This window comes from Microtus pennsylvanicus, chromosome 10 (assembly GCF_037038515.1).
Source record: "Microtus pennsylvanicus isolate mMicPen1 chromosome 10, mMicPen1.hap1, whole genome shotgun sequence".
Lineage (NCBI taxonomy): Eukaryota > Metazoa > Chordata > Mammalia > Rodentia > Cricetidae > Microtus > Microtus pennsylvanicus.
Genome location: NC_134588.1, coordinates 89,378,034 through 89,396,837, shown reverse-complemented (window position 1 = coordinate 89,396,837; position 18,804 = coordinate 89,378,034). Strand labels below are relative to the sequence as shown.

At 42.5% G+C, this 18,804-nt stretch overlaps 1 protein-coding gene across 1 annotated transcript in view; it reads right to left on the bottom strand.

Moving 5' to 3' along the window:
• The window catches only part of LOC142858951 (regulator of G-protein signaling 5), a 38,213-nt gene that overhangs the window by 5,106 nt on the left and 14,303 nt on the right, over positions 1-18,804 (bottom strand). Inside the window, exons 2-4 of the mRNA XM_075989031.1 lie at positions 10,629-10,739; positions 5,294-5,355; positions 193-359 (exon numbers count right to left, since the gene is read on the bottom strand). Of these exons, the coding sequence (XP_075845146.1) occupies positions 193-359; positions 5,294-5,355; positions 10,629-10,739 (340 nt within the window). The remainder of the gene's footprint in view (positions 1-192; positions 360-5,293; positions 5,356-10,628; positions 10,740-18,804) is intronic.

The following is an 18,804-nucleotide window of genomic DNA, read 5'->3' as shown; positions in this document are numbered from 1 at the left end:
TCTGTACAGCATTCAGGTCAGACGTGCTTGACGCTGTCACACTGTCCTTGTATTCAGTAGCTACATACTGGGCACAAGCATAGGTAGCCTTCAGCTCAAATGCTGTGCCAGCAGCTCAGGAAGTTGTGCCTGGGAATGTGCTGATCTGGCTCTTACATGGATTCACTCAGCCACCTACCCACCAGTACCAACCTCTTTAGGGGCCTCTGTCTGGATGAATTCCTCATAAATTTGCTTTGCCTTCTCCGCCATTTTGACTGGGGATTTTATCTTCTTGTAATCCTCACAGGCAACCCAGAACTCAAGGTTTTCCTCACTGAACTCAGATCTCAGGAAACCTTTGAAGCTGGCAAGTCCATCTAGGAAGTGAAAAGTCAGTAGGGAGATTTCATTAATTGATTTGACAAACTATATCTATCTAAAAACCCCAATTTTACTTCCAGTACATTCTGTCATTGATGCAAAAAAAAAAATCTTACAAATGGAAACTCATTTAAATTTTATTATACACACAAAGAGCAGGAGCTATAAGTGTCCTGTTTTATAAATGAGGTCACAGAAGTCAAGCGACTGCTCCAGAATGTCCAGCAAGTAAGAAGAGGGTTGGAACTTAAAACCAGGTTCTGATTCTGTAGCCGCGCGCATTTGTCTGTTATTCTAAACTACTTCTCAAAAGATGTGTGATTCTGTTTCTTGGAACAGGAACCTTCCATTAGGAGTTTCCTATTCTCACCTGAACTTGAACTGAGAGAAAACCATAAGGTGGAACAAAGATGCTAGGGATGACATGGGAAGGCTCCATCATGCTGTCCCATGCGCTGACTTTTAGTTTATCTGCCTTTACCCCTTCATCCACATGCAGGCAGGCTGGGACAGAGATGCAGAGGCAGCAGAGAAGATCGCTGCTTGTCATCCACTCTGACACTGGACAGAGGCCTTTGCCTCACAGTCTTTTACACAAGCGAATGCATTCAGGTGGCAAATGTCCATGACACTGAGGTTTTGCCGTCAATACTGATGACATTCAGGGCACACATCAACTCCGAGGAAAACCTTTATTGTTAGTAGTGGAAGCTGAATGAAGAGCCTCGTGCATACTACACAAGTACTCTACCACAAATCTGTATTTCTAGCCCCCAAAAACATATTTAAAACTTGGTTTGTCAAAGTAAGTAATATTTATAATGAATGACTGCCAGAAACTATTATCCCGTTTCCTCTTTTTGCAGGTGACTTTTGAGTGACTGCAAATACGTCACTCTGGTAAATCAAACAAGCTTGGTTCCCTAGAAGACTTTAGAGATTCCACGGAAAGTAGAAAAAAAAAAAAACAATGAAGACTTATTGATCATCTGTACAACAGAAGCCATTGGAGCATAGCAACAGAGTCCCAGAAGGAGCCTAAGTTCAGTTCAGATAGAAGAAAGGTAAAACAGGAATTTACAGATTAACATCTAGATGACGGGGCCAGGTGAAGCTGTCACACACAGGTCGTTCCTGTGTCCACCAGTTGGGTTTGTGTCAGTGTGTAGAAGCTATGTAACAGAGCGACTGTGAGTCTGTAAAGGACTGTACGTGCTATCTGTGTACATGTGATAATCATGGGCTCTGCACTTTCCTCTTTCCTTCCCACCCTTCAGTACTAACCTCCCAAGTGGTAGATGCAGAGAGCTCATGAAGAGGACTTAACAAGGTAGTGGAGATGAATAACAAAGAAAAATAAATCTAAACTTATTTTTAGATTTAAAATGGGCATGTGTACGTGTGCATTTGCACATCATACATAAAACTATCTAAACCAAAACTAACAGTGATCTTAGCATTTGGTTCACAGCAGGAAGAGAACTGGTGAACCAGTTTCCCATTACAGAGACCTGTGCCCTGAATACTGAGTTCATCGCTCTGGTGAATTCCACAATACTATTGTAAGGCTTTTTGTCAATGTGTGTGCTTTAAACCAAAGCACACAAAATAGCTTTACGCCCCATTGGGCCGGAAGTCATTTAAAGCGACCCCTTCTCCCATCTAGCTTCTCAGTATCTAGGGTCATCCGCAGTCACTCCTCGTCAGCTTTCTGCACTCTGGTTTTCTACTGGTCTTTTCCTCAGAGGCTTTTTCTGTTGAATTTCTGTCACCCCTGGACATCTTTTTTGAGTCACAATTTTTCTGATTCCAGGCCAAATAGCTCTGTTTTACAAGGTACACGTATCTTTCTTACCCCACTTCTTTTACCTGGGGGCTTCCCAGCATGGAACTCTAGCACAAAATCCCAAGAAAGCACTCCAGGGCCTGTATGAACCAGCACAGAGCCCCAAATTACCTCTCAGCATACCCAGGCATGCCACTATCCAGGACTCTGATTAGTGGGATGCCTGGGTATCCATCTGATGATTGGCCATAAGCATTCTGTGGGTGTGGTACCCATACATCATATGGCACCAATGCATTATAATTTAGAGCTCACTCTAATGAGTGATAGCAATTTTTGACATTAGGGGAATCAAAGAAACAGCCTTATATAAGAGGGGAAACCACCTGTAAAACCCCTTTGAGGATAGTAGGCGCATTAAACAAACCCAAGACTCTAAATCAGATTGTTATAAAATATTGAAAATGAGATTAGTACAAATACTTCAGCAGAGATGAATTAGGGGAAGACACTGAAATAGCATTGGTAATTTATATTAAAAAAATGGCATGATTCATTGGTTCAAAACTCAGACTTCAGACCCTAGATTGCTTAGTGGTGAGTCTTGACACCTTTATTATGAAAGGACACATTTAGCCTCACGGAGCCTCTGTTGCTCTGTATGTCAAATGCAAACAATAATTAAAGCTGGATGACAGGACTGTGGTACAGGACTGAATAGCTCACGTGTGGCTTTTATATGGTGGCAAGCATAATTTTATAAGTTCAGTACACACTGGCTTTCTTCATCGTCATTTGCACCAAATTCAACACTACCACTTGTCACCATTACAAGCCCAACCCAAATGTTGCCTCATCCATGACATCACCTCCCCCCCCCTCATCTATTCACCCTTGAGGATTTTTGTCAATGGAGGGGAGACAGCGCTTTCTCCCTGGCCCACCCACCCCCACCAACTGGAAATACCTGCTGTTCAGCCATCTTTTCCATGAGGCTGTTAATTATTTGAGTTCTGAATCTTTGCTTCCCCTTTTTTACCTCCTTCCTCAAATATATGCACCCAATTTTTACTAGTGGATCTCATTGAACTCAGCAGATCCCTCCAACCCACCGGACCAAAGAACATGAACTTTAAAAAAAAGTAAATACCCCAATTTTGTTACTGCTACAGTATTGAACATCAGAGGCAAGCTACCTAGCTCTCGGAATAATGGATGCTTTTTCTGAAAAAAAGAAATGGTTGTTGTACTTAAGTCTCAAGATGACTTCAATCACTAAATAGACCAATATATGCAAATTTCTTAGTGTGTGTATGTATAGTATTTATAGAAAGAGAGGGAGAGAAATATAATGGAGAAGTGATGGACAGACAATAACAACTATACACACACATGAACAAGGCATACATGATACATGAATAAAAGTATCTTTCATATCACTTTCATTATTATCATTGTCGCAAGTGGAAATCATGGCTGTCCATCAGTGAGATGATGAGAATGGTGGACCAGGACATAGAAGGGAGAAAACTGGAAAGCAGAGAGGAAGAAGCCAAGGCAAGCTGTGAAGATGGAAGCTGAAGGATGACCCTGGGCCGGCTGCTTTGTACCTTGAGGGACAGTCCAGCCCACAGGGGTGTCTGAGGAAATGCTCTGACCTTTTACAACCCTTGGGAAAAGAGGACCCAAATAAAAACTGTGTTGCCACAGACTGACTTTATCCCTGTTTGCTCTTAAAAATGTTCAAGTGGGAAAATCCGTATCCCCGATGGTGCTAGGGGGAGTTATATAAGCTCCCCCCGTGCAATCTATTTTTGTTTTCTTAAAGATCAACATGCTTGTTATGTGCCCTATAGACCTAACAAATGGAAACAGATGGCTTCTCTCTTAGAACTGAAGGAGAAACTTTAAGAATGTGGTATATTTTAAGAAAAACGGCAAAGACCCCAAATGATTAAAAATCATTTTTAGGGCCAGTGATAAGGCTCAGCTGGTGAGAGCATGGGCTGGCAGACCTGATGAGCTAGTTCCATTCCCAAACCCTCAGTAACAAGAGAGAGCGCCAACTCCTGGAAGCTGCCCTCTGGCCTCCCTGCAACAAACACACACAGATGTGTGTGCATGTATTATTAATGCATAAAATAATTGAAAAACAAATTTGAGTAAGTAGGTTCTTGCTAACAAGAAAAGATTGAATAGCAGCCTGCTTGAGTTTATTTCTACTACAGAAAATTTTGATTTAATGAAAGCTTGGTTAACTCTATCAACCCTAAGAGGCAATGGCCCATATTAACACAAAAATTTCCAAATGTTCCTTATGAATCAGCAAAAATGTTACCCCTACCCCTCAGTTTTAATGTGTGTGTGTGGTGTGTGTGTGTTGTTGTTGTTGTTTAATGTCTTATTCTGTAGTCCAGATGGGTCCAGAACTCACCATGTGTCCCAAGCTAGCCTTAAATTCATAGCAATGCACTTGTCTCAGACTCCTGTAGTGATATTTTGTTTGTGATTTAGCAAATAAGGCTTGACTGAAGATCAGAGTGCAGAGCTAAACTATGACTTAGCCATAGAAGCCAGGCAGAGGTGGCACACACCTTTAATACCAACACTCAGGAGACAAAGGCAGGTGGATCTCTGTGAGTTCAAGGCCATCCTAGGCTACACAAGATTGAATCAGTCTAAAAGAGAAACAGAGCTCACACCTTTGGTGTTAGCACTTGGGAGCATACATGCTTTTAATCCCAGCACTAGGGAGGTGGAGACAGGAGTGATATGGCTGGGCGGAAAAGGAATATAATAAGGCGGGAGGAGACAGGAGCTCAGAGCACTCATTCTGAGAATTCCTGGGCACAGGATCTTGCCCCCCTTCAGTCTGAGGATTCAGTAGAGGTGAAAAGTCTCTCTGATGGCTAGCTGCTGTGTTTCTCTGATCTTGCAGCATTTACCCCAGTATCTGACTCTGGGTTTTTATTAGTAAGACCCATTAGAATTCCCGCAACACTTTCCCTACTGGCCATCTGGACAACTCCAGCCTCAGGATGCCCTTTCTGTGTTCAGACCACAACTTGGAAAAGGACATGAGCAGAAAGAAGGCGCTCTGTGTCTGTCCCCATTCTGACCCTCGTGAGAACCACATGAACTTACAGTTGTTCTGGAGAAGCTTGTCCAGGGAATGGCGCCACTGCAGGGCCTCGTCCAGCGAGGGCCTAAATCAATGATAAGGACAGAGAAGGGTGACCGCGTAAGAAGGAAGTTAACCACATGCATGACAACGACTCGATCCTGGTTTCTCAGATGGAAATGACACAACAGTCAGGACTGGGTAGTAGGATGATTTTCTGCCTTTGGGTCTGATGAGCTGTTGGCTATCTGGTATCTACAGTGCATTTTTATTGCCTTTTGAACAGTCTGACCAGACAGGTCTTTTTTGGAGTCTATTTGTTCTGCGGTCATATCTAACAGTCTTATATATTCCATAGGAGTAAGTCCAAAGACAATCTTTATTTCAAATGTGTTAATGAAATCCAACCATCCTGTCACAGAGGGTAAACTAATCTTAAGTTTCACTACTGACTTAATAGATGTGGTATTTGATTCTACATCCCAATGCCAAAGTCATCTCACTAAGACTAATAGAAGACAGTCAGCTTGATTTTGTCCCATATTAGAAGTATGGTTGAAAAATAAAATCTATATTTATTTATTATTCTCCTTCCAATTAACATAGAGAGACACTTTTGGAAGATTTTTTTTTCCAAAAGAAAAGCATTAGTATCTCCTAAGTCAGAGTGTCAAGCTTAAATGCTGGAGACACTGACTCAAAAGGTTTAGTCACCAAGATATAACTTATGCCTTGACTGCTGTTACCTGAACATCTGCATCCACAGAAAGCCCACAGCTGTACTTTGTTAACCACCAAGTCTCTTCTTTCATCAGAATGCACAAAGGTGAGCTGCTGTTGTCTGAGGGGAAAGAGCTGACTTTATCTTCCTGTGTTCACCGAGTTTGAACCCTTGAATGACTACATTTGGTCTTTATCATCCAATTAAAGCAGACTGGCAACTTTTGAGATAAAGTTGAAGACGTGTTTTTATCCCCAAGGTCTTAGATTGTTTAGTAACTGAGACAATTCACACGTGTATGTGTATTGTGTATGTGTGTGTTTATACTTTATTGTAACCTATATTATATCTAGAAATAATATATATTTTTTGCATGAACATGTTTACAATATGTTTAGTACTTTACATATAGCAGACAACCATCAAGTCCAGATGTTCTCAGAATCAAGAGACTGTTATACAATGGGACAATAGGAACTAACTCAAAGCAAAGGGTAGGCCTGGGTCACTCCCTGAGCCTCCTGATTTTATAAACAGTCTCATAAAATGAAATAGCTTGTCCTGCCCTTGTTCTTTGGTTAGCATAAAGGCACACAGGAAGAAGCAATGCCCTGAGCAGGTGCCCTGACTTACACATGTTACCAGATGCAATTTGTCCCAAACGGTCTCGTTATAAAGCCAAGTAATGGTCAATATCGGCAGCACAACATGACCAAGATTAAATTCCTGAAAGGGACATGTGCTGAGCCTGCTTGGGGGTGAAATTAGACCAAATTGATTTAAGGACATAGTTGAGTAGGACAGATCCCCCCACGGCATGTAGCCAGCGTTCTGATTACCAGTCGAGGAGGTAACAGGTTCATCCTGTCCTGATTCTCAGAATTTGCCAGCCCTCATTAAGCGTGACTTCTTTGGAAACAAGAGAGATGCAGATCCAAATGACCAATGAGCATCCGGATTGGCAAGGTCATTGCTGACCACGGAGCGTGAGCACAGAGCTCTCCCTGTGTGGGTGTGAGTGACGGGGAGGAAGCTGGCTCAGATGAAAAACAAGATAAACATTTATAGGAGTGACTGACTATGTGTTTTATAATGTCCAGTGCAAATACCACCTGATTCAGGAAGTGACCACATCGGTTTGGAAACGACAGCTTTTTCCCCTCCTAACTGCTTTCCACTTGCTAAACAGTTCATATACTAATAGGACACACAACCCCTGCAAAGGTCGGGTATCATTCCTAGAGAACGTTCCCATTCTTTCTTATTCCCACAGAAACAATCTGAAGGAATAAGTGAGGTTGGCTGCAAAGACAAAGAAAATATGTTCAATTTGGGACCTGCATATGGACATCAAAACAAGGCAAGTAGCTCATCTAGAGTTCCCATCTGTTGGCCATTGGATAAAGACTCAATCCATGTTTATTTAGACCTGATGGGTCATGAGCAAAATGTACTGTGAAGGACTTCTTTCAATAAACAGGGGCCAAATTGATAGGTAACCAAAGTCTGGCTCCGTTTACCCAGAGGCAGCTTTGTTGAAAACCACAGATGACTCACTATTTAGATTTGAATGAACAGAGCCATGAGCTATACCTGTTGGCAACATAGGTCAATACTAGTCTTGGGGAAGAATTTAACTTGGTAGCACCAATGGCTGGATTTTATAGTTTTGGTTTCCTTTTTGTTTTGATTTAGTTGGTGATCTATACAGTGTCTGGTGTATGTATACTTGATTATGCTTGATCATGTTTTCCTGGGTTCTTGCTTTTGACAAAGAAAGCAAACCTCGAGTTCATTGGTGTCATTTGTGAGCGCCTCCTTTTTTCTTCCTTACTGTCCTAGAGAACACATGCAGGCTCAAATCCATGAGCATTTCTTGTGTCCTTACCCCCATGGCCTTTTGGCACCATGAATATGTTACATACTTTTGAAATGCCTTTTCTTTGTATCCGTAAAGTTGCACATATTCCCTGTCAAGGCTCACTCTACAGTTAACCTGGTGCAGGAACACACAGGATGCCATGCTGTGAATGTTCGTCACCAGCCAGGGTTTGGACTACCTATTTGTGAAGGTCATTCTGGGGCTTTAAAGTGGTAAACACAATAATATCAATACTTTCAGTTAAAAATTGATAACAGATGTCAAAGAAGGACGTTTAGAGTATAAAAACCTCAAAGAAGGACATTTAGAGTATAAAAACCTCAAAGAAGGACGTTTAGAGTATAAAAACCTGCTTGAAAGAGTGTCTGCCCCTGACATCTTGTAATTCAGCATATTACAAACCATAATGCTATTACAAACTCAATGTATGTAGCTTACAAATTTTGGTTATCATTCATTCTGAGGACCTGCAGCAGAGCCTTTGGAAAGACAGAGAGTGGGCAAAGGAGGGGAGGGAGAGGGGAAGACAGGGCCAGGAGTTAAGGAAGAGAGTTCTGATAAGGAGGGAGCTAAGACAAAACAGGTCAAGTCTGTGTGTAGTCAGACACCCAGCCTTAGGAACAACAAGTTCATCAAGGAAGTAGGGCTGACAGAGCAGACGAAAGTCTGCAAACATCATCCAATGAAAGCAAAGAGAGCGAAAGGTATTAAGAGCCAAAAGGATGAGGGAGAGAATTTTTTCCAGCATGAAATAATACTTGTTTTCTCCTAATGGAAGAAGACCCAGGACCAGATTTTGAATCCTGAAGTAATAATAGAAGCTGGGATTTGGCATAAGACTATGGATAGCTTATTTTCTGTTGTTTTCCAGGGTCTCATTTTTTTTAGTCAGATGAAAAGTTAAAATATATTACAAAATAGAAAGTACTTCCTCAAAGTAATTGCCCAAAGAAGACGAGAGAAGCTAAAAATACATATGTTCAATCAAGAGATTTATTTTCTCCTCAGAAAATAAATCAGGTTAAAAAAAATACAGAGAAATGTGTAAGTGAAGATATGAGTTTGGCTGAGCTCAGGAAGAGCAAGGCCATTCCCTGAAGGCTAAAAGCCCAGAAACCCACCCTATGTAAAGAGGCAGAGCAGAGCATGCGTGCTTGCAAGGGGCACTCGTTCAGTTCACTGTGGAAGGCGGCAGTCACGCACAGCAGCCCCTGGGGATGAGAGGGGTTGTTCTTTTTCTCAAAGACAAACAATATTTTTGGAAGAAGAGAGGGGATAGAAGACAAGAAGAGCAAATAAGACAATGAATTTCAGGCCTGGGTTTCTCCAACCGTGGCTCTCTTGACTCCCTAAGAGCCAAGTGGTTCGGGTGTCTGGGTGTCTGTGTGGCGTTCTAGAGAACAGATCAAAGCAGGAAATAGAGAGCTACATTTGAGATGTTAATCTCAACAGATCAATAATTACCACATTGTTTGCCTCAAAATAGACTTTTTGACCCGCTGGCTATGCAGTGTGGTTTTTGCTGTCTACTAGGACAGGCAGCCTGCGGCTTCGGGCTTCACATTCAATTAGCTTCCCCTTTTTAAATGTAGAAAATCCAATTATGCCTCACTTCCGGTTTGGGAACACTTTGAAGTAATAAAAGGAGGAAAATGGAAATATCCACTTAGGATGATGGAAAATGACTTTAAAGCAGAATAACCCAGTTCTGCATCTTCCAGCCAGTCAACTATTATTAAGTTGAAGGTCATTTGGACAAAGAATGGGTTGGCCAATTTATACAAATATTAAATTAAGAAAGAGAAATGGAAGTTAAAAAGAACTCCTGTACTTTCCCCACACGTCTGTGATCTTGAAGCTTTTAGGTGGCGTGATGAAGGAGTTGGCATCCTTTTAACTTTCTGGCTTCCCTTCTTCTTCATTTCTATGGGTACCTCTGCTATAAAGGGGAGATTGAGAGCATCTGTCTGAACAGTAAGCGTCTAGCGAGCTAATGGAAGACGGTGGACCATGTGATGGTGTGGATGGCGTTACTGAGTTAAAGTAGGTGGAGTCATGGGTGTAGAATCAAGCTTTCCTGCCATGCCTACACTGATGGAAGGGCACGGGTGGGGAAGATATACACAGCTGAAGTTGAGACACAGAGGACTGTAAAATCTCTGTCGGGTGTTATGTTTTTTGTAAGTTGGGAAACAATGCTTGGTGTGCAGTGAGTGGGAACAGCTAGGCAAATCTTCATCCTGCCCTGAAGCTGTGGCTCTTCTCTTCTGCTGGACCTGGAAGGGAACCTTGTATGTTCAAGAAGAGACTGTTGAGTCCTAAATTGTCTGCTTTTTCCTTAGTGTGATCTTGCTCCATTTCCCTTCCAAGGAAAAGGCTTGGCTATTACTTTTTGGTGAGTGTGCCGAGCTCATAACTAATTGGATCAAGGTTACTTGACCCCAGCCAATAAATTATCAGATGCTTTGCCCTTACAGTCAATAGCTGAGGGGCTGTTGCCACTTCATAAAGTACAGTTCATCTTTTCAAAGATGAGGCAAGGTTCTACTTCTTTTCATTCTTGCAAATATTTAATGTTATGGTCTATACACGGAGGAGTTAAAAAATAAAATATTTATGAACCGACTCTCTGAGGACTCAAATGATCTTCAGTGAGCAATTGAGAGGGTAGCGCTACAGATGAATGATGGTGCTGTACACGGAAAAACAGCCCTCGTCTGGAGGAAAATATGCGGAATCCATATTCATGACTCACTTGTGGGTCTTGGCTGGCTTCTCCGGCTTCTCATTATATGGAATGACAAGGTCAACAGCAGAGTCTGGCTTCTGGAGGAGAATTCCCAACTTGATCTTGATCTCCTTGGCCCTGAAAGGAAAGATGTCAGGGAACAAGAATGACACATGAACACACAAATCTAAAACAGTGATTTCTTTCTGCATCAGAGGAAGAAAAATGGAAAGAACCTCATTTGCTCCTTTCACTCCTGTTGCGACAAAAAGAACATCAGGGTAGCAAATAGGATGCCCAAGTTCCAATAATAGTGTTTAGAAGACACCGACTAATTTGTATTATCTTATCCCATTCTAATGTTGTCTTCATATTTCCTAATTTCCATATGATTGGTAATCCAGTCTTATTCCCATTTCACAGAAAAAAAAAACTGAATGAGAGGAAGTTTAAATATCTCAGTGCAACCCAGTCAATATGTGGTGAAGCCTGATCAGTCTGTCTCCAGAATTCTCAAATATCTAATTACTAACTGAACTGTCTAGCTTGGCCATCAACTAGATGCATTACATTTGGGCAAGTTTGATTTTATTTTTACTGACAGATCGCTGTTCCCTTTCTATGAAATGACAGAGCAATGCTAGATGCCTTCGTAAGCCATTTCCAATCCTAGAACTAAACTACATTTGGCTGAACTTTTCTAAAAATCCTTGCTCACTGTCCCATTATAGCTGCTGTAGTATCCTCCTCTCAGCAACCTTCATAGAGGAGAAGAATCTACAGCAGATGGGCTACAGATTCAATAGTCTTTTAACTTCAGCATTGTAGTGAGCAGATATGGTCAGAATTCCAGATGGTCTTCCATCATAGCACAGGATGTGAAGATTTTCACCTAGTTTTAAAACCAATTTTTGAAGAAAATCACCTTTATTTTATACTTTAAACAGACCATGGAAACTGTATATACATCTATCTATCTATCATCTATCTATCTATCTATCTATCTATCATCTATCTACATACACGTACCTATAGTGTGTGTGTGTGTGTGTGTGTGTGTGTGTGTGTGTGTGTTTGTGTGTGTGTGTTCACATTTGCCAAGACACATCTGTGGAGTTCAGAAGACAATTTTTGTTTAGTCAAAGTCTTCCATTTCTGCTCCTCTGAGTCCCCCAATCGATGCTCTGGGAGATCCAAGGTAACTCTCCCATTCCCACCTCCCATCTCATTGTAGGAGTGCCAGGGTTGTAGGTGTGATCCACAGCTTCAGGCTTGTGTGTTTCCTAGGGATGAAACTCGGGTTATTGGCCTGTCTTAAAAGCATGTTTACCAGCCGAGACATCTCGCCAGCCCTAAAATGCTAATCTCGGATACGAGTTCCCAGGACACCCCAGACTGCCCTTCCTTTGTCACTGTGGCATCCCACGTGCACTTTTAAGATGGGGTTTATTGGGTCATTGTACTGCATTATGGTTATTGATCTGCGCCTGTTTTCCAAGCTGTATAGAAGAACCCTTTAAAGGTGGGAGTTGAGTCTTAAGTGCCTTTTAATCTTTGTGCCTGGTACTGTTGCTTGGCAACCTGGCAAATATTCGATAGTATTTGTCACGGTGAACTAAAATTATCCTGATTTTGTTTCTTACCAATCTGTTAATATTTGTCTCCAAGTCAGTGTCAAACATCAGCAAAGCCTTAAAGAGCTATGATGGGGTCACACTGTAGCCAGGCAGGATTTTGATAGTGCAAACATTCTTAATTTATGCACAGAGATGACAAAGAGGTGAAACACATGGCCAAGATGAATAACTATGCATATATTAAAGCCAAAGTTTAAAAAGCCTGGTCTTGTAACCTACAAATCCCACAGATCTCCAATTACTACATTGAACTTTCTTTGAGATCAAAATATGATGCTGTAACTGACTTAGAAATAGTTAACTCTGTGATATCTATTTATATCTCTCTTTGCTTCCATTCTTTCTCTAGAAGCTTCTCGGTGAGCAAAGCTAGCTCTAGCACTCTGTAACATCAAGTAGAGCTCAGCAGAACAAAGCATTGTGGTCGAAAGTATTCTGATAGGTGGGTCTTATATAACACATTGAATAAGATACCTCTCCCTTGATCCCAGGCTCTACAAGTTACTTAAATTATCTGATGTTAAGTTTTTCTGGCTTGGAAATTGGAAATCTGATGGAATGGTAAGTTCTCAGACTTTTGTGATGATTAAAGGTGCTAGCATGTGTGAGTCACTAGGCACAGCGTTTGGACACATTTCTGCTTCTGCAAAGTTAGCTTCAGCTGCATCATCGCTGTTTCCACAGATTTAACCTGTTTCCTACCTAAAGCACCAAATAGAGGGGTCAAAAAATTACATAGGCTATTTTTTAAATCACGAAAGCTTCCTCGAGTATTCTAACTCAGGAAGTACAACTATCTATATTACATTAATTGGAATAAAATTATTATTGGGAGTTGTTTGGGAAATGTAGGCAGCCCTTGGAGCTGCCCTCTGCTGGTCAATATGTAGCATTACGGCCAGAGATATAAGGTTTATCTTCTCTCTGCATTATCTGATAAAGAGTTCCCGCCTCTTGGCCTCCACATACCTCTTCCTCTGCACGTAAGGAGAGATAATAGCAACATCACACCCACCAACACTTACATAAACACTAGTGGTAAGTGCTCATGTTTGGGGGCTTCCTATTCTTCCTTCGCCCCCCCCCCCCCCACTTCTATGTCTTTGACCTTTTCTCTTTTGCTTTATCTAAGCCATTTTCTTTTATAAGGTAGAAAGATACTGGTTTATAATCTCCTATGCACAAGTAATAGTCATGCATTAGAAGGTAGTTAGAACAAAGCAGTTGGGCATCTTTAATATATGCATTCATTCACTCACTCATTCATTCATTCATGCATACCCGTGTTACTAATTTACAAACTATGTTTGCTGTATTAGGTAGCACATAATAAACACACGAACACCCATAGGCCTTGTGGTCTTCGCTGTCCAGGTGCCTACAGCCCATTGAGATCTTACATTGGGCTTTCCAGAAGGGAACAGGCCCTGCAGAGGAAGTCCCAGTCCCCTTTAGGGAGAGTCCAGGGGACTTCTCAGGGGAAGCAGAGGTAGAGCTGGAGAATGGCCAGTCATCACCCAAATGAGCGAGACCTGCTGTGTTCCTCCAAACTGGGGGACATTCACCTGACTGGTCTTCACGGCAGAGAGAAGGCCCTGAATGAACCGCTGGCTCGTAAGATGCAATAGAGATCAGACTGCTGAATTAAACGAGGCTGTCATGTCTTCTTCTTCCCAATGGAAGGGTGACAAGGGACACCATGCTGCACCTAGCCTGTGGCACACTTGGCATGAGTGTAAGAAAGAGTTAAAGGTGGAGAAAAGGCAATTCAAAGGCATCCCCCAAACCCCAGGAATGTTTTCTCTATATCATTTGTTCGGTGGGTTTGGCCTTGTGTGTGTGTGGAGTGATCTAGAGAAGGGCTGTTTACATCAGCTATTTTTTTAAAAAAAAATCACGTTTTGAGGCTGGGGATGAATCACGGTTGGCTGGATGTTCACCTCCCATGGGAGAAGCCCTGGATTTGACCTGCAGAGCCAGTTAAACTGCGTGTGGTGGCAAAGGTCTATAACCCCACCACTTAGGAGGCAAAGGCAGGTAGATGAGTAGTTTAGGGTTGCCCTTGGCTACACAGCCACCCTGAGATGTACAATACTCACTATATAAACACACACGTATATGTTTGTGTGTGTTTTCCCTTCTCAGAGCTGGTAACTGTACCTGAACACCAGGTACTCTTTTCCTCCTGTTTGCCTCGGGAATGCAGGTGTGTGTGTGTGTGTGTGTGTGTGTGTGTGTGTGTGTGTGTGTGTGCAGTGTTCTTTGGAAAATACTGTTTGGGAAGCACTTCATTCCTGCCTTAGAATACAGGCTGATGGAGAGAACATTGGGAAGTTAGCGGGAAGTCACCTGACCTAATTATTCATTTGCAGCAACACAGAAAAGCATAATTATTATTGCATTTATGCTCACCAAGCGGTAATCGTTTAAAGTTGACAAATAATAGAGTCATAGCCACTCTGAATACTGAGCATCTTAGAACAACAAAACAAACAGAAAGAACACAGAGTTGCTACACTGCTTGAGAGTTCCTGGAAAACGGCTTCACCTCGATTGCCTTCCTTCCCGTCAGGAGTCTCACACAAGTGTGGGAATAGCACAAATCCACAGGAAAACCAAATTAGCTCCACCTTGCCGAATTAGCTCCCCCTCCACTTTAATGATAAACTTGAATGCATCTGACATCAATTTGGTTTCATAAGCATCTCTATCTGGAGAGGAAAACTTTCTAATTTGTTTACCTCGCCAGCCACAATCTCTCGCTTTCTTTGACTGCACACTAGGCATTTTTCCCAGGTTAAATTACATTAATGCTGATTAACAAGGAATGATTTATATCTTCTCTGGTCTACCTCCCCCCTCCTCTTGTTATCCTTTTGTGTTACAAGTGGGAAAAACAAAAACAAAAACTTGTTCTGAAATAAAATCAATTGGAAACGCCCGGCTGAGAGTTTAATTGCAGGCTTGGAGGAAGATAGTTCTAGAGATGAGTCACGCCAGCGACTTCAAGCTGCAACGGTCTGCATAGTCATAGCCTTATGCCAGGCTCAGTCGCTCCCGTGTGGGGACGCTGGCCAGGGGGTTGGAATTCCAAGTTCTAACCTTCAGAGGCAATGTGTGTGTAAGGCCAGCACCAGGTCTCCCTACAAACAGAACCCACTCAGCCTCTTTAGAAATAGAACTGCACTGGAGAAAATGTGACTGAGAACCTATAGAGAAGCTCGGATTCTGGATGTTTCAAGGATTAAGATGGCGTTTCTGGCCATGGTGATGTTTGGAACAGCTCCAAAGGGCACAATTGTACACCGTACAAACGATATTGTAGATGTTTTCTCTATCACTGAAAACATTGATGAGATATAAGGGGAAAAGTCTATGTGCCTTCTTGCTTCCTACAAAAAGCAATAAACACCCATGGAAATGCACAGACGCACCCCCATGTTTGTTAGCGACCATCTTCAGCTATGCCCCCCCAACTCCCTGCAAGCAATAAACACCCATGGAAATGCACAGACGCACCCTCATGTTTGTTAGCGACCATCTTCAGCTATGCCTCCGCCCCAACTCCCTGCGATCTTCTGAATACGACTGCTTCAAATCACAGTCGACTAATTAGGTTCACTGGGGAGACATAAAGCCACCAGACGACTGCAAGGACCATAAAATGACTGAGTTCGGTTTCTCCCCTATAAAGTCACTGGCGATAGAGAGGTGTGAGGCTGAGGAGGAAGCGTGGTGAGTGCTTGCCTAGCATGGGCAAGGGCCTGCGTAGCTTTCCAGTCCTAAAAATAAGAACAAGGAAATGGAGAGGGAGAAGAAAACCGGCAGGCAGGGCTTAAGTGGGGCACAGATCCAGTTATCCACATCGCTCACATAGGATATATTCTAAGGAGACGAGAAAGCTGGAAATAATGCAAGGCTACATCTGACTATGTTAAAGACACAGAGGGGCCTTTAGGGGCCCCGTGCTTGTAACACATCTGGCAGTCACACACAGGTTTAATCCTAGACTCCAGACGCATTTCAAGTACATCCATGAAGAAAGACACTCTGCTGGAAGCTTGGGATGTGTAGAGCAGCATTTTCAACCCAGGTTTCCAAAAGCCTTGATCTATTATTGGATGGTTAAACTCAAGGCAACCCAAATCTGTGTTGCAGATGCCCCCTGCTGGTCACCAAGAGGCATGCGTCACAATGGCTGTGGGTTAAAGAACCTTGGATCTGGGTCCTTTCCACAAAAGTGGAAAACTGTATGTTTCTTCCTTCCTAAAAAAGCGATAAATACCTACAGAAATGTGTACACACATACACACAGACACACACACACCATATTTGTTATCTACCATCTTCACTTACCCCCCACCCCTCCCAGAGTTCTTCGGAACATACTGCTTTAGTCATGATCAACACTCAAAGTTTGGGCGAAGGCAGGGCCGGGCCACTGGAATAGGGAAAGACTCCATCACTCTGGCATCTGCTACTTCCACCTGGCTAAAAAGAAACCCCCCATTGCACTTGCTCTAGCCATCTAATACAGAGTGGTACATTAAAATACATTCCCATCTTCTTACCTGATTTATGTCATTTCTATTTGGTACCTTAGGTAAATGACCCTAGGGTTAGTTTGCATAAAATAACCCTCAGTGACAGAAGTGGGAGAAAGGTGGAGAACGACGGCAAGAGATATCCATGCTGTCATTGTTAAGGAACTGAGATGTGGCTGCATCAGGGACAACTGTTTCCCAAGGCTCGTGTGACTGGCTACATTATATGACACTCTGAACTATATGATGGTTGGAAACAAGGAATTGACAATGCCAGCTGTCAAATATGGTATATTTATAGAAAACACATTTATCTCATACATCCTTCAAGCTCTTGCTATGGTCAACCATTTCCTGTCAGACTTAATAACAATCACTGCCACTTTGTGTGCAAGCTCTTGCCTCCGCTGTACCCAGACTATTGTCACTTGGATGCCCTCACAGGCCAAGGCAACAAAGTGCTGGGGAGGGGCCCAGTGGATAAAGTACTCAGCTTGCAAGCATGAAGAATCCAGAAACGAGGTTTTAAATAATGTAGGAATTGTGACATATATTTATAATCCCATTTCTGGACAGTGGGAGACAAGTAGGTCCTTAGGTTCTCACTGGCCAGTCGGCCTAGCCTACTTTGTGGGTTACAGACCAGAGAGCGAGCCTATATGAGAAAATAAAATAAATAAAACTCCAAGGGATGACAGCCAAGGCTGTCATCTGTGCAAATGTATATATACAAACACACACATACACACATGTAGGTAGTCAATATGACACTTGTTTAAATAAGCTCTTTCACAAGATCAGAGTGCCCATTAAAAAACAGGGCCATATGCAGTTTCTTCTTCTACTCTCTTGCTTCTTTAACAGACTGATGAGCGGTATCTTTGCTTGGTGCCTTCGTGTTAGCTCATTACACTCTTGCCTGCTTCCGACTGCAACAGTGTGAGGTGGGTATAGGGTCACCGGGTACTTGCTCCAGTCAAAGATTCACTTCTCAGTGGTGATCAGCAAGCTCTTTAGAAAGTTCAGCTCCTGTGGGGCCATCTATAACGGTTCCCTCTGATCTGATCAAAATCACTGTACACAGAATGTTTGCTACAAATAATGGTCTCTCTCTGGTCACAGGAGTGAGGCTCGTATGGACTGGTAAGCCTGTTGTGTTTACCTTAACCAAGGTAAACTGAGTCTGTAAAGATGCACCTCACCCTTCACTCCTAGGGATGGCGCCTGCGGCTTAACCCTGCTTAGCCCCAGATCCCGTCATTGACGCTGAGATTTTCCGTTGTCTAGTATCAACCACGAGGGCATCAGAATCTCAACTCTCCGACCCTGTTGTGGGCTAGTGAATCTTTCATACAAGGCGCAAGAGGAACACAAACAACTGGAACTTTGTTGATACTGTGGAATAAATTATATAAACACTTTTCATCAGCTCGTTAAGTGTTTGCTCAAAAAGTACGTGTTCAGTTTGGTTTCGTTGTAGCTACAGCGGTCTTGCTTGCAAGGTTATTGAGAAACAACCACCCACAACTAACAATTAATATAGTTAGTTCCTTACCAAAAACAACCTAGAATTGGTCTTGAATAGATCGCCTTATTTTCCAATAGTCACTTACTATCTGAGTGACTTTACACAAGCCGTGTAACCCTGGGGCTCAACAACTTGATCAGTAAAATGAGGATGAATTAGGAGATGTTTAAGACGTTCCTGTGAGTATGTGAGAGATAATGACAGTGCAGGTTGGCCCAGTCCCTGGTACATAAATAGTATGCTGCACATGCCAGCTATTGCTATTACTGCCATTGTGACCACTGTCACCATCATCTTCGCCATCAGCATCTCTACTTATTTAACATCTGTGTGCTCAGTACGAGTTCTCACTCCCAATATCCCTTTGACTTGGGGACTTGTAACCCTGAGCTTAAAAATCAATGATGATGGAGAACTGTATGCTACTTCCATATCTCTTCTCCATAAATCATTGAGAAAACACCACATAGCTTCTTCCCCATAGTGTTGAAGCC